The sequence below is a fragment of the Sturnira hondurensis genome, unplaced genomic scaffold (genome assembly GCF_014824575.4).
Source record: "Sturnira hondurensis isolate 20B ecotype Veracruz unplaced genomic scaffold, ASM1482457v3 Scaffold0009182, whole genome shotgun sequence".
NCBI classification, from domain to species: Eukaryota; Metazoa; Chordata; class Mammalia; order Chiroptera; family Phyllostomidae; genus Sturnira; species Sturnira hondurensis.
Window position 1 is genome coordinate 99,614 of NW_028081813.1, and position 15,254 is coordinate 114,867.

At 58.8% G+C, this 15,254-nt stretch overlaps 1 protein-coding gene across 7 annotated transcripts in view; it reads left to right on the top strand.

Annotated features, from left to right (window-relative positions):
• The first annotated feature begins 351 nt into the window (after positions 1–351).
• Positions 352–15,254, top strand: part of CACNA1G (calcium voltage-gated channel subunit alpha1 G) — a 62,104-nt gene continuing 47,201 nt past the window's right edge. For 4 of the 7 annotated variants that reach the window (XM_037056851.1, XM_037056852.1, XM_037056853.1 and 1 more), the window contains exons 1-8: positions 353–1,152; positions 8,150–8,261; positions 8,423–8,556; positions 8,892–8,989; positions 11,057–11,216; positions 11,709–12,009; positions 12,154–12,246; positions 14,400–15,183. In XM_037056851.1, the coding sequence (XP_036912746.1) occupies positions 911–1,152; positions 8,150–8,261; positions 8,423–8,556; positions 8,892–8,989; positions 11,057–11,216; positions 11,709–12,009; positions 12,154–12,246; positions 14,400–15,183 (1,924 nt within the window). In that variant the 5' untranslated portion in view covers positions 353–910. Of the gene's footprint in view, positions 1,153–8,149; positions 8,262–8,422; positions 8,557–8,891; positions 8,990–11,056; positions 11,217–11,708; positions 12,010–12,153; positions 12,247–14,399; positions 15,184–15,254 lie in introns of all 7 variants that reach the window. The other 3 variants (XM_037056848.1, XM_037056849.1, XM_037056850.1) reach the window with 1 other exon arrangement.

Sequence of the window (15,254 nt, forward strand, 5' to 3'; positions counted from 1 at the left end):
GTGGGAACGGGATTCCAGCTGTGGTTCTCTCCCGGGGCGCCCCCTCCCGCACTGCCACGGCGGTCGGCCAATAGGCGTGCAGCTCGGGGTCGACGGCTCGCGGCGATTGGCTGAGATGCTGGCTGGGGAGAGGCGGGGCCGAGGCTTGAAGTTGGAGTGAGGGATCCAGCTGTGGTGTGCGCCGGGCTCCTAAGCCGCCGCTTTCGCTAGCTCGCTCCGCGTCTCGGCCGGAGAAGGAGGCAGTGGCGCCGGCGAAAGCTCCGGCAGCAGCAGCCACGGCGGTGGCTGCATCCCCGCCTCCACCCCCGCCCGGGACTGCCCCCCACGGTCTCCCCGCCCCTCCTGGACCGCGAGCCCGCCGCGGGGCGGAGGAAGGAGCCGGCCCCCACCCCCTCCAAACCCACCCCCAAAGAGATCCCTCCTCCCCTCCCCCTGCCGTCTTTGGCGCGGAGCCGGGACGATGCTGACCCCTTAGATCTGCTCCAGTTGCGGCGCGGGAAGAGGGGGCGTCCCTCCCCGGACCCCCGCCCTCCGCCCCCCTTCTCTCTTCCCCTCTCGGGGCAGCTTCGCCGAAGGTAGCGCCGAATCGGGCGACCGGAGCCTAGGCGCGAAGCGAAGAAGCCGGAACAAAGTGAGGGGGAGCCGGCCGGCTGGCCCAGGGGGCCCCAGGGGCCCTGGGGAAGCGGGACTCGCGTCCGGAGGTGCTTGCCTGAGACCCGGCGCCCCGCGGGCAGCATGCCCCTGAGGGCTGGGGGAGCTGGGCTGAACTGGCCCTCCCGGGGCCTCAGCCTGCGCCCTAGAGCCCCCCAGATGCGCCCCCTCCGGGGCCCCCCGGTTGCGTGAGGACACCTTCTCTGAGGGGCGCCGCTCACCCCTCTCGAGACCGCCCGGGGCCCCGGTTGGCCAGAGGATGGACGAGGAGGAGGATGGAGCGGGCGCCGAGGACTCAGGACAGCCCCGGAGCTTCATGCGGCTCAACGACCTGTCGGGGGCTGGGGGCCGGCCGGGGCCGGGGTCAGCGGAAAAAGACCCGGGCAGCGCGGACTCCGAGGCAGAGGGGCTGCCGTACCCGGCGCTGGCCCCGGTGGTCTTCTTCTACTTGAGCCAGGACAGCCGCCCTCGGAGCTGGTGTCTCCGCACCGTCTGTAATCCATATCCTCCGGGCACGACGGCCAGTCTTGGGGTCCGCAGGGGGGCGGGCCGCACCGCCGGAGGGGACCCAAAGCCAGGTGAGTCGGAATAGTGAGCCTGGAAGGTGGTAAAATGAGAGGGGGGCCGTTAAGGAGGGGAGGGGGCGTCAGAGGAGGAGCAGAGACGCGAGCAGGTTTGGCAGATACCCCGGCGAACCCCACCTCGGTACACACACCTCAGTTCTCCTTGGGGGGCTGGGATCCAGGCCAGGAAAAGAGAGGAGACGTGCCCCGTTGGTTTGCAGCTGGATGCTTTCCAGATGTGGGCAGGGGAGGGTCGTCATCCTCCAGATGTGGGAAGCTTCGGGAGCCTGGGATCTCTACTCCGCCCGCCGCTGGTTAGCGAGCTGGGTTTGGTTTCCGAGTTTGGGGGGGGGGGGTGGGGAGGAAGCTGCGGGGACGGGGGAGGGGGGACCGCAATCTCCTGGGTTTCCCTTTTGCCCCTGCTCCAAAGTTTGCTGTGGATTCTAGGGTCTGATCCCCCCCACCCCCACACCTGGTCATTGAGGCGGAGGGTTTTTTTACTGACCCAGAAGGAAATGTTGGGGGCGGCGCGGGGGACCAGGTCCTAACCCCCCTCCGCCCCCCGCGGGTTGGAGGCACAACAAGGAGATTCCGGCGGCGGCTGATGTCAGGGGCGCAGAATGAGAACAAGATGTGGTGAAGGGGAAGCTGTCTGCCCCCAGAACTAGAGTAGGGACCCTTTCGGCTGGAGTCGGGTGCCAGAGTGCCCCCCTTCTCCACAATCCATTTAATGCGGGCTGCTTAAGGTTGGGTTGGGAGTTTTGTGCTAGATTTTTTTTTCTTGTGGAGGGAAAGACTGTGGCTAGAGCTTTGGCAAGTGGGGGATGGGATTAAGCCGGTTTAAGTTATCCATTCCCTTTTGCAAATAAAGAGTGTTCCTGTTGGGTCACAGAGCAGGTATGGGAGACCACAGGCCTTCAAGAAAGTACCGAGGCGGGGGTGGGGGACGTTGAGGCAGTAGGCCAGTCCGGTAAGGCGCACTTGGCTCCACCGCCCCAGTGTCTGCTCCTCCTCGGACGGGTTTGTGGAAGGCGAGCCCTGAATTCCCGGGGGATGGATTTAGCACTGCCCCCTACCTAGCCTCTGCCCAGTTTGGGGTGGTATGGGAGACCCCAGCCCCCTCATCCCCACGGCCTCTCCCCCTAAACCACTAGCACAAAGCGACGCTTGACTAACGCCAGGCTCCTTGCTCTCGGGCGGGTCCCACCACTGCCGGAAGGAAAGAGGCGAGGGTGCACTGCCATCCCAGGTCTGGACAGCTTCTCCTGGCTCCTTCCTCCAAGCTCAGGGGCTCTTTTAGGCCCACGGTGGTAGACTGCAGGTCTCCCTTGTAACCCCTGAGAGCCCAACCGGCGCTCAGCTTTTGGGGAAGTCTGGGGGTGGGGGGAAGCTTGGTGCCTCCCTCACTCTCTGCAGCGCTGCTGCTGCCAGTGCGCAAAGCAGGAATGTGAGCTTGGGTCCCCCAACCCCCATCCTGTACACCCCGTGGGTCTTTAGGAAGCTCCCCATATCACACCCTCTCTCTATCCCCTGCTCCTTCTTCCTTTCTCTCTGAGCTGCAGGCAGAGAGAGGTGGGGGGCTCAGAGGTCTAGACCTGCTGAATAGGCTCCTCTTGGGCTCTGACTCTTTCCCCCGCCTCCACCCTCTGCCCCCAGGCCCCTTTCTCGGTGGCAGAGATGGAGATGGGGAACAAATGTCTCTGAAAAGGATGGGCCCTGGGCATTCCTTCTCTCCACCCTTAATGACCCACCTTCTCCATGAGTGAGAAAAAGACCCAGACCCAGCCCCTTCTTAGGGGTCCAGGGCAGGTGGAGAGATCTCTCCCATTTCCCTCCCCCTCCACAAAAACCTGACCTTGGCCAGCATTTCCCCACCTGTCCTAACTCCAGGTGCTCATGGGTGATCCGGAAAGATTTCCTCCTGGAGGTGTTCTTGGAGGGGGCAAGTGGAGAGGGCTGGAATGAGAAGAGAGGTAGGAGCCCAGGGCTCATCTTCGGGTGGGGGAGCAAGCTTTCCTCTGGGGTGGGAGTTGGGGTGTGGGGCATGGCATCACTAAGGTCTGGACAAGCTCCTTGGGCTAGACTGGCTGAGGATGGGCCGAGCACAATCTCCAGGCAAGGTGGCTTCGTAGGTGTGCCCCCACCACGCCATTGCACCCAAGTGTTAAGGGAAACCTGTATTTTTACTGCCAGAGGGGCTCTGAACTGACTCCGGGCCACAGTGTTCCCCTTGCTGTCTTTTGGGGTTTCTGAAAAGCTTCTCTGATTCCACAAGGTTCCTCTCTGCATCCCTGAGCCTGAGGGACCTAAGGACACCTCCCCCCCCAACTCCCTGAAGCTAGTTAGAGGCTTCTTGGCATTCCTTGCAGGTCTCCTCCTCTCTTAGCTTCTTGAAGCGACCAGGTTTCCTAGAGAGGACAGCTAGACCTAGGTAGAAGGGTGTGTGTGTGTGTGTGTGTGTGTGTGTGAAAAGTGGAGGGGCTTGGAAGTTCATGTCTTGGTACTGGGGAGACTTCCAGATAGTAAATTTGGAGTCAGAAGGCCCCCCCTCGCCGCCAGGTTACGGGGAAGTGTGGGGGACGCCCCAGTCTGTGTTTCTTCAAGTGTGAGGAGTGCGTTGCCCCTCCCAGGGAGGAGAGCCTGAGCTTTCCCTCTCCGGCTGTTCTGTCACATCTGGAAGTTTGTGTAGGAGTTTCTCCAAGCTCGGAGCCCAGCACAGCTTTTTCTCATTTGGAAATCACAGGCTGGCATTTGGGATGCTGAGAGGGGGAGGGGGGGCCAGAGGGGGAGAGGGGAGCCTGCCAGGAGTAGGGGGAGGAGTAGGGGAAGGCCTGAACGGGCAGGAACCCTAATGGCTTCCAGAAGTGAGTGAGTGTGTGTGCGTGCGTGCGTGCGACTGCGTCACTGTGTGTGTCTGAGGGTGTGCGTCTGGAGAGGAGGGGGTACCTGGAATTTCTGGAGCTTTCCTTGCCCCTGTCCCAGTGCCCCTAGTTTGCCTGTTTCTCTTACCTAGGGAGAAACCTCCATTTTGGTCCTCAGAGGAAATAAGGAGAGGGGTGTGCTTTCTGTCTCCACACCAATGCCTTCCTCCAGTTTTCGAACCCAGGGTTCCCCAGAGCCCGTTCTGGGGAGAAGGGATGGGGCTGGGGAATTGAATGGGGCTTGGGGTGGGGGACAGAGGACACCCTGGCACTCTTTCTGTCCTGGGCCCACTCTCCTTCTGAGCCCCACACTCATGCTACTACACAGCACTTTGGGGGGACTCCCCATCACCCACAGTGCCAGTTGGAGTCATTCCTGGGATCACCCCCACCACACACCCCTCACCCCTTGCCTGCTCCCACCCCAGCTCTCACCCCACCCTGCCCACCTCAGCCAGGATGGCGACAGACACAAATGCTCACACATGCAGACATACACACACACACAGTCACAGACATTTGAATCAGATTTCTGGCCTATTTCCTCTCCAAAGACTCCAGCAGGCCGACTCTCTCGTGTCTCTGCCTCGCGTCTTTGTCTATGGGTGGGGCCGGCTGCCTTTCTTCAGGCTTCAGTTTTCAGTTCAGCTGGAAACCTCTCTCCCCACACACCCACACGCTGGAGCTGGTGGCAGGAGACCACTGGGAAACAGGCGTGTGGGAGTGGGGGATTGGCTAGGGAATTCCCCCTTCCTGCCTCTCCAGCAGGAGCCTCACTGTTGAGCCCTGGTAGCCCACCCCAACTCGGGGAACGCTGGATCCCGTATACACCAGCCTCTCCACGGAGCGGGTGAGAACAGCACCTCGCTTCCCACCAACCACCAGGAAGCCAGGATTCCTGGGTCCGGGCTGTTTCCTCCTCAGTGCTCCCGCATTTCAGCTTTGCATGTTCCTAGTGGGAAACAGGGCAGCTGGTGGGCCTGCTTCTCTTCTCGGTCTTGTCCAGAGTCATGCCCCCATGCCTCTGGAGGAGCCCCAGCCCTCCTCCCTCCTCTCTCAACTCCCTCGCCCCTACAGCTGCCAGGCTAGGCAAGGACTCTAGATAAAGCCCCACAGAGAGGACACAGTTGTGCAGATAACACGCTCTAGTTCTCGCTCCCGGAGGGAGGAGGAGGAGGAGGGATGGAAGCGGGGTCCCTTGCCCTGCCATTTCCTTTTTCTCTGCTTTTGATGGTGGGTTGTGTGGAAAAGAAAGATCCTCCCTCTCCTACCCACCTCCCCCTTTGGGATCCACTCCAACCCAGACAGTCACCATAGCAACAGTAGGCATGTGACTGCACAGGTCTCTCATCGTCACCATGGCAACCAGTGTCCCCCGTTCCCTTGGTTGCCATGGAGATTTGTCACATGTTTCCCCCCCCAACCTGATAACCTGTGGGTCTCCCCGCTTCTTCCCTGCTTGAGGACTAGACAGCAGCTTAAGTAAGGGGAGTTCATGTGTGAGGGGTCCTTTTAATTACCATGGCAACAAATCCACACCACCTGGTGACACATTCTCCTGTTGTTATGGCAACAGAGGAGCATCACACAGTGACATTCAGCTACGTTCCCAAGGAAACAAGTCCTAACCTGAGAAAGGTGAAAGACCCCCCCCACCCCATTAATGATTTCTTAATGCAGATTGTCCCCAATTTTTCTGTGCCTTGGTGTATCCACTGTCCATTTATGTTTACCTGTAGGGAAAAGAGAGAATTAGCGAGAGGGCAGATGTAGCTGGGAGTAAGCTGAATTGCCAAAGGGGCCCTTGAGAAGAGGCTTCTGTGGTGAAGAGATGGAGGTGGGGTTATTTGGGGGCAGGCTGTGGCTAGAAGAGGCCCCAGTGTGAGCATATGGGGACAGGAGGGACAGCTCCGCGATGGTGTCACTTCTGCACCTCCTCCCTCTTACTCCTGCCCTGGTTGTCAATATTAAGGTGAATAAGGCAGGAAAACATAAATGGGGGAATATATCTGGCTTCTAGGCAGGGAGATTGATTGATCAATTGGTTGACTCATTAATTGATCAATTCACTCTTCCCATGTATCAATCACCCACCATGTGCCGGCAGGACTCTGAGCTTTGTAGGGGACGCGAGGTGTGTCAGAGTGCCCCAGCCTTGGCGAAGGTCATGAGATGGGTGCGCAGACCGACCGGGAGGAATCGCCGCCATCAGAGGGGTCGAACAGGTGTCCCAGGAGAACTCCCCGCCCTCCCCTGTATGGAGACAGCGGCCCACATGGGTCCCTTCCCTGCAGAGGAGGGGAGGGGGCTGGCTTGGGGAAAGTGGGCCAGTTCTTGAGAGTGGTTGTGTCCTGCCTTTTCCAGATGATGGCCCCAGGGGAGCTCCCTCCCTGTCCCCCTTTTTCCAGGGTGACTCCTGGCTGACCCCCACTCTGGGGAGAGATCCACTGGGCTCCGGCTCCACTCAGAAAAACAGCTCCATGGAAACAGAGCACTCTTTATTTCCCACTCCCATCTGCTTACCCCCAAAACCTAGAACTTTTTTTTTAACTTTTATTTTTGTGAGGAGGTGGAGGTTAGGGAAATTGCCTTGGAGTGGTTGGGTATCCGATGGCAAGAAGTGGCGTGAGTCTGAGGGAAAAGGGCCCAGGCAACAGACGACGAGTAGGAGGGCTATGGATGGATTAAGGGGGTCACGGGCTCCTGGCGGGGGGCACGGTCTGAGGTTCGGGAGAGACATGGGGTGTGGCTTGGGTCAGCTGGGAAGAAAGGCTCCTCACTCCAGGAGTGGGGTGACCACGGAAGGGCTCTCTCCACCCCACTGTGTCCGGTGTGGCAGGTCACCTGTGAGCTGTCATGACACCCTCCCTCCTTCCATCCCATCCCTGAGGTCTTCTTTCCCCAGACCCCAGTGTCTGCTGCTTGGTCACTCAGCTCTGAGTCTGGTGCCCAGAACCCTTCTAAGGTCCAGAGGCCATTTTGCACATTCTCCTGTTGATGGGCTGGAAGTGAGCCCCTTAACAAAGTCTGCTGTGTGGAAAGACTCAGGGTGTAGAAAGCCCCCTCTCTGCTGATTGCTGCAGAGCAGAGTCTGTTATGGTTGGTCTGGGCTGGGGCTTCACGGGAAGCCACCAGCAGATGTGAAGGTGGCCTGGTCTGTGTGTGCAGGGTACTGTCCACTCTGCACAGGCTGGGGGCTCGTGTCTAACTACAGGGCATGGCGTGTAGTGGGTTCTCATTATTTAAATGTGTGACTGTGTCTAGAGGCCATCTGAGGTCTTCGAGAGGCCAGGGGGCTGGTGGTGGAGGAGGCAGGTGTGGGCTCTGGTGCTGTGGTGGAGCCGTGGACCCTCGCGTCTGCTGCGCCTGCCTGTCTGCTGCCTGCATGACCATGGCCGCCCTGTCCCGCATGCCTGAGCAGCAGCCGCAGAAGCAGCTCTTCCAGATCAGAGGCTTGGGAATCTGTTTCGCTCCGGCTTCTCTTGTGACCTTCAGCACATGCCTTCGGCTCTCCGAGCCTCAGTTTCCTTGGGTCTGGGGAAAAAACGATCTACCCCAGATTCTTCACAGGGCTGTGGTGAGCACCAAACGTGGCGTGGTGTGAAAGTGCTTGGTAAACTGTAAAGCAGACTCACTCTGACTTCAGTTTTGTGTCGCACGTTCACATACATTATCTCCTTTGCTTCTCACATCTTCCAGGGAGGTAGGGAGAATAGGATTCACAGGCAGCAGCAAACTCTTGGTGTCTGTCTGGCATTTCCGTAAGTGTGATCGATTTTATTCCCCAAATGCCTTGTGTAAATAGTCAGAGTATTTGTGGCTTTTCTTACTTGGCAGATGAGGAAGCTGGGTCCGGAGGGGTGAGATGACCGAGGTGGGGCAGGGTCGGGGCCTTCCCATTGCACCTGTCAGATGGGTTTGGGAGGTCAAGAAGCAGGAGGCACTGGGGTGGGGCGCGGGGGGCATGGGCTCAGCTCCAGCCCCGGCCAGCTGTTTCCTTGACCATCTATTTACCTGGTTTGAGCGGATCAGCATGTTGGTCATCCTTCTCAACTGTGTAACTCTGGGCATGTTCCGGCCGTGTGAGGACATCGCCTGTGACTCCCAGCGCTGCCGGATCCTGCAGGTGAGTAGTGTGTGTGTGGTGGGGAGAAAGGAGGAAGTGCCTGATCTTAATAACCCTGACCCCTTCTCTGCAAGAGGCCCTGACCCCACTGGTGGGGGTGGGGGTGGGGCATGTTCCCCCACCCCCTTCTCAGTTTCAGCAGCCTCTCATCCCCACATCAGGCCTTTGATGACTTCATCTTTGCCTTCTTCGCTGTGGAGATGGTGGTGAAGATGGTAGCCTTGGGCATCTTTGGGAAAAAGTGTTACCTGGGAGACACTTGGAACCGGCTGGACTTTTTCATCGTCATTGCAGGGTGAGAGCCTGGGCTGGGTGTGGGCAAGAAAGGGATCAGATCAGTCCCTTCCCCAGGGCCAGAGTCCTAGCCCTGAGCCTCGCCCCCAGCCCGCCTACACCTCTGCGTTTCTTTTGGCTATCCAGTAAGGGTCCAACACTGTCCTGCCTGCAGCGCTCTGGATCTGAATCCATGGCCTGTCCATCCACTCCCTCCCTCTGCGGGGTCCCTGGGGGGAGGAGGGGGAGGGGTCGGAGGTTGTGCTGCCCCTCTGCAGCAGGATTCCTCATTGACCTCTTTTGACCCCCACCACGGCCTCAGACTCAAAGGGCCTCCCTTTGGGCCCCTCCCTGCAGGATGCTGGAGTACTCGCTGGACCTGCAAAACGTGAGCTTCTCCGCTGTCAGGACAGTCCGTGTGCTGCGGCCGCTCAGGGCCATCAACCGGGTGCCCAGTGAGTGACCCCTCAGCCCTCAGACCCTGGACGCAGAGTCCCCAGAGGAAATACGGAAATCTCAGGCCCCACCCTGACCTCCTGACCACTCGCAGGCCTCCTCAGGGCCCGGCGCTCGCTCCGAGGCTGACCCCATCAGGGAAGGGCTCAGCGGGGACTTGGGTTCACTGGAGCTCAATGGAGTCCCTACCCCTGGCTAGAGCACTGTAAGAATGATCTGGAAAGACCCTCTCTCCTCATTTGAACCTGATTTGGGGGAAGAGTCTCAGAAATGTCTCAGATGACCACCTCCTTCCCTGGAATAGGGGTGGAAAGGATGAGGTAGAGAGGATGGCAGGCCAGGAGTGGGTACAAGGTGCCTTGGCCTTTTCCAGCCACGACAGCCTCTCGTGCAGTCTGGTTCTCATTGGTGAGACCACACTGGCCACACGAAGCAGGATGTCTCCGAAGACAAGGCCACTCTATGCCTCACCCTCCCACCTATATCCCCTTATTCATTCCCACCCCCTTCCAACCCGTTGCAGCAACTGACTGCTGGGACCATTATCTAAATTAAACCGCATTGGTTTCCCGAGCCAATGAAGCTTTGGCAGCTCTAGCTCCCCATGCATCCTGCCCCCCACCCTTGCACAGGCCCCCTGTGCAGCTCCCCAACCTAGACAACTGCACCTGGTCTCTGCTGCAGTCCCAAGAGTGGGGTGGGGGAGCAAGTTCAGGGGTTCTGTGCCTGATGTAGCAGCAGCCCCCTTTGCTCTGTGTGTGCGTGTGTGTGTGTGTGTGTGTGTGAGAGAGAGAGAGAGAGAGAGAGAGATACAGCTGCCTCTGGGTGGGCAGAGCTGCTCAGTGTATCCCCCAGGTTAACAGGCCCTCCAGAGGACGCATGCCTTCGCCTCCTCTCCTGCCCCAGGTGATGGCTGGCAGATTTATAGGCTTCTGTCTAACCGCCAGTGTTAATTCCCTTAATGCAAACCCTGAGGAATTGATCTCAGTTGGAGCCCTGAGGAGCTGAAGGGGACCGGGGCTGGGGGAAGGGGAGAGGGACTGACTTGAGAGCCCAGGGCTGCAAGGGGCAGGAACAGGGAGGTTGCAGTCACCAAGCCAATTAGCTCCCAATTAACTGCCACTTAGAAGGTTTTTCTCTGGACGGGGCAGGGGGTGGTGAGCAGCACTTTGGGAGTCAAAACCAGCCATTAGAGACCTGTGAGTCTGACAGGGGTTTGGTGGCTTGGGGCTGGTTCAGACCTGTGGACTGGTTGGTCCTGGAGTGGCAAGGGGGGACAGCTTCTCTAACAGGACAAGTTGGGTGGCTGGGCAGGGGATGGCTTTCCCTAGAGTGAGTGTTTTTCATTGGTGGCCACCTGGGAAGTTAGCCTGTGTCCCCTCAGGTCCTGATGTGGGGATCTGGACCACACGGAGAGTAGACCCAGGGCAGGAGCTGAGAACTATAGTGGAGCATAGACATCTTGGTTACTAGGGGCCTGGATCTCAAACGAGATTCCTGCCTGCTAAGTCCCTCCTGGAGTTCTCTGCCTCAGTTTCCCCAATGACTGCAGTGGCAATAACTTAGAAAGGCCAGCTGACTGTGTCTGGTGAGAGCAGGAATAGGAGGGGAGTATGTGTGTGTGTGTGTGTGTGTGTGTGTGTGTGTGTGTGTGTGGTGGGCTTTGGGAGCAGAAAGCCTGGTAGCCTACAGTTAGCTGCCCTGTGATCCCAGACAAGTCACGTCATTTCTCTGTTCCTCAGTCCTCATCTGTAAACTGGGGGCGCCCCCTGTGCCGTGATGATGCTGGGCGGGGTGCAGTGCAGGGGGGTGCTTTGGAAACTGCAGTTACTCTTGTTCGCCCCTGGTGGGCCCACAGGCTGGTTCGTGTGGGGGAGCCAAGAGAGACTGCTGGAAGGGTCGGTGGCTGCAAAGGGCTGCCTGCGGAGTTAGAGGTGGCTGTTGGTCTGCCCTCCAGCGTGAGCTGGGTCGTCATAGCCTCGGGTGCCCGCTCTGCCAGGCCTGTGGCAGCCAGCCTAGCCCGGCGAGCCTGGCGCCCCCAGCGTGGCCTCTGCCCCCCCCCACAGGCATGCGCATCCTGGTCACGCTGCTGCTGGACACGCTGCCCATGCTGGGCAACGTCCTGCTGCTCTGCTTCTTCGTCTTCTTCATCTTCGGCATCGTGGGCGTCCAGCTGTGGGCAGGGCTGCTTCGGAACCGGTGCTTCCTGCCCGAGAACTTCAGCCTGTGAGTGTCACTGGGAGTGACCTGGGAGTGGTCATGGGGCTGGAACCCCCTCAGTCCCCGTTGCTGTTGACATATGTGTTCTCACATGAATGACATGTCTGGTTCTCAACCTTACACATTGAAGTCACTTGGGGAGCTTAAGAAATTTTTGAGGGCTTGGTCCTACCCCCACAGATTCTGATTTTATTGGTCTGGGGGTCAGCCTGGGCCTGAGGAGCTTTATAAGCTCCTCGGTGAGCCTGATGTCCAGCCCCGGTGGACAACCACTAGTCCAGGATGTAACCTTCCAACATCCCGACTCTGGAGTTTCCCACTCAGTCCTCACACTCCCTGTCCGCACTCACAAATCCCCGTGCCTGCCAGAAGCTCGCCCTGACTCCTTTCCCTTCCCGCTCACCCTACATGCCTCAGTGCACTCATCCAGCTCTTGCTTCCCGGGCCTTCCCTCCCCCGGAGAACCCACCCTGTGCCTCATCCTTGTCCCCTCCACAGCCCCCTGAGCGTGGACCTGGAGCGCTACTACCAGACGGAGAATGAGGACGAGAACCCCTTCATCTGCTCCCAGCCTCGGGAGAACGGCATGCGCTCCTGCAGGAGCGTGCCCACCCTGCGTGGGGAAGGGGGAGGCGGCCCACCCTGCGGCCTGGACTATGAGTCCTACAACAGCTCCAGCAACACCACCTGCGTCAACTGGAACCAGTACTACACCAACTGCTCCGCAGGGGAGCACAACCCCTTCAAGGGTGCCATCAACTTCGACAACATCGGCTATGCCTGGATCGCCATCTTCCAGGTGGGGCAGCCTGGGTGCCGGGAGAGTCCCCAGGGCAGGCTGGAGCCGTTGTTCTCGGGGTGGGGTGGGCTCAGGACCCCTGGAGGAGACTGCAGGAGACTTTAGGGGGCCCAGAGTCAGCCTGCCCCTCTGCCACCTCCCCAGGTTATCACGCTGGAGGGCTGGGTCGACATCATGTACTTTGTGATGGATGCTCATTCCTTCTACAACTTCATCTACTTCATCCTCCTCATCATCGTGAGTGATTCCTCAGGCCCTCGAGGGGATGGGGCATCCTGGGGGAGTGGGTCGGGGAAGTCCAGAGAGGGGAAAGCTTGCTTAGAATGAAGTTCTAGCTCTCAGAACGAATCCCATTAAGACACACACACACACACACACACACACACACACAGCAACTGTCAAGGGCAGTCAGGGGGAAATACAAGGTCAAGGCCCAGCTCTATCAATTACCACCCCTTACAACCTTGAGCAAGTCATTCCCGTGAGGCCCCCAGGGTAATACCACCTCTGAAAGTGGCAAAGAGTGGTCTTGTTTTTTACCAGGACTAGGAGAGTACTATTGGCACTTTGCTGGGGAGCAGGCGGGAGATGGTAAACATCCTGAAACATCCTGCAAGGCGTTGGCCCACCCCAGGTTCCCATCATTTGGTGTTGGGAAACACTGCGTGATCTCTTGTTCCTTCCAGCTCAGAAGTTCCGAAACTTAATGAGGGCAGAAGACAGAGGCAGAAGTAGCGATATTTAATAGTTGAAATCACTACCATTTGTAGTTTAACAGTTTAATTGCTACTACTTATAGCTAATACGTATTGAGCACCTACTATGCGCCAGCCCCTGTTCTCAGTGTTTTTTCTGTGTTGGTGCATTTACTCCTCACCGCGGTCTCGTTACCCTCTCCACTTGATGGACGAGGAGACCAACGTTTCCTCATTTGTCTGACCGCATCGTGGGCTTTGCATGTGCGGTGGATTAGTCTTGCTGGGTGCGCTGTCACTGCTGCTGCCTGCTGAACCTTCATAGTCCCTGGGGGCGGGGGGCAGGGCTTGGGGGCCCAGCTCTTAAAGGAGAACTGCAGACTTTGGAGGGCTTGGTCTCCAGGCTCACTGAGTGGCTGGAGCTGAGAACTCAACCCCAGGCTATGGGCTCCAAGCCCAGTCTTTTTTCCACATCATCAAGAGGCCAATGACAGAGCCAGACAGACGGACGGATACGGAGAGAAAGAGATTAAGACCTACTCAGGAGTTAGGACAAGCCCCAGAGAGGGGGAGGCCGAGTAAGGCAGCTCCCTGGGTGAGTGAGAGAGAGTGGGTAGGCCCTGAGAAAAGAACGGGTCCTCCCAGCCACCCCATCCTGCTCCTGCAGCATTCCCTGGTGGCAGAGTGGCCAGGCTGGGGGCCTGTTCCCACCCCCACCAATACCGGAGGCGACAAAACCAGTGCTTCTAGGAAGGCTGGTTTTTTCACTATGCTGCTGGGCTTGGGGGAGGGGGAAGGAAGCAGACAGGGAGGTAAGGGGCCTGGTTTCCACCTTCCCACACACCCCCTGAAAAATCTCTCCAAAATGCTCTCTGGAATAACACTAGCGAAGCTAATTATCATAATTACTAGGACACAATCTAGAAAAAATTGCTTTGTCACCATAAATATTCATTTCCTTCATTCCGGATTATTGTCCAAGCAACAACTATCCCAGAATCCTGAGGAACCTGAGGCATGGAGATAGGGATGGGGAGGTGTGGGCAAGTCAGAGTGGCCGGCGGCTGGTCTGCGAGGCTCACCGTTAAGCCCAGCAGCCAGTTAGGGGAGGGGAGAGACATAGGGGAAAGGTATGCAGACAGGAGGGTACTGAGGCCCCATAGTGAAGGGTTTCTCACTCAAGGTCACACTGTTAGAATTGGGACTGGAAGCAGGAGACTGGTGAACGAGGCTTTTCGCCAGCGTCTCAGAGGGTTCGACCCAATGTGAAAACCTCTCGTCCCCAAGACTGCATTCATTTCCCCAGCCTTCTCTACTCCTGCTGGGCATTCAGAGTCTGTGGGTGGGCGTGTGTAGGAGCAGGGAGCCTGGGAGACGCCCTTGCAGGGTAGCCTGGGGATCAGCAGGAATGCCTTGGCATGCCGTAGAGCTTGGCTCGAGTCTCAGCTTTGCCGTGCACTAGCTGAATGAACTTGGGCAAGCTCTTCAAGCCCTCTGAGCCTAAATTTCCTCACCTGTTAGATGAAGATAATAGAAGTATCACCCCTTGAGGTTGTCCTGAGGATAAAATAAGATCATGCCTGGACAATTACAGAGCCCAGCCCCCGGCCTAAAGGAAGCGCTTGGTCCTCAGTGGCTGGCACTGTGATTCCCGTTTCTTCAGGACGTCTCCTCTCGCTGTCCCCACCCCAACAGGTGGGCTCCTTCTTCATGATCAACCTGTGCCTGGTGGTGATCGCCACACAGTTCTCAGAGACCAAGCAGCGGGAAAGCCAGCTGATGCGGGAGCAGCGCGTGCGATTCCTATCCAACGCCAGCACCCTGGCCAGCTTCTCGGAGCCGGGCAGCTGCTACGAAGAGCTGCTCAAGTACCTGGTGTACATCCTTCGTAAAGCAGCCCGTAGGCTGGCCCAGGTCTCCCGGGCTGTGGGGGTGCGGGCCGGGCTGCTAAGCAGTCCAGCAGCCCTGGGGGCCCAGGAGCCCCAGCCCGGCGGCAGCTGTTCGCGGTCCCACCGCCGCCCATCCGTCCATCACCTGGTGCACCACCACCACCACCATCACCACCACTACCACCTGGGCAACGGGACGCTGCGGGGCCCCCGGGCCAGCCCGGAGATCCAGGACAGGGATGCCAACGGGTCCCGCCGGCTCATGCTGCCACCACCCTCGACACCCGCCCTCCCTGGGGCATCTCCGGGGGGCGCAGAGGCTGTGCACAGCTTCTACCATGCTGACTGCCACCTGGAGCCAGTCCGCTGCCAGGCACCCCCTCCCCGGTCTCCATCTGAGGCATCGGGCAGGACTGTGAGCAGTGGAAAGGTGTACCCCACTGTGCACGCCAGCCCTCCACCAGAGATGCTGAAGGAGAAGGCGCTTGTGGAGGTGGCCCCCACCTCTGGACCCCCCACCCTCACCAGCCTCAACATCCCACCTGAGCGCTACAGCTCCATGCACAAGCTGCTGGAGACACAGAGTACAGGTGAGAACCTGGGAGAGGGCCTGTTGGTGCCTCTCGGCCCAGGGCCAGGCGGCGCGCCAAAAGGGACCAGG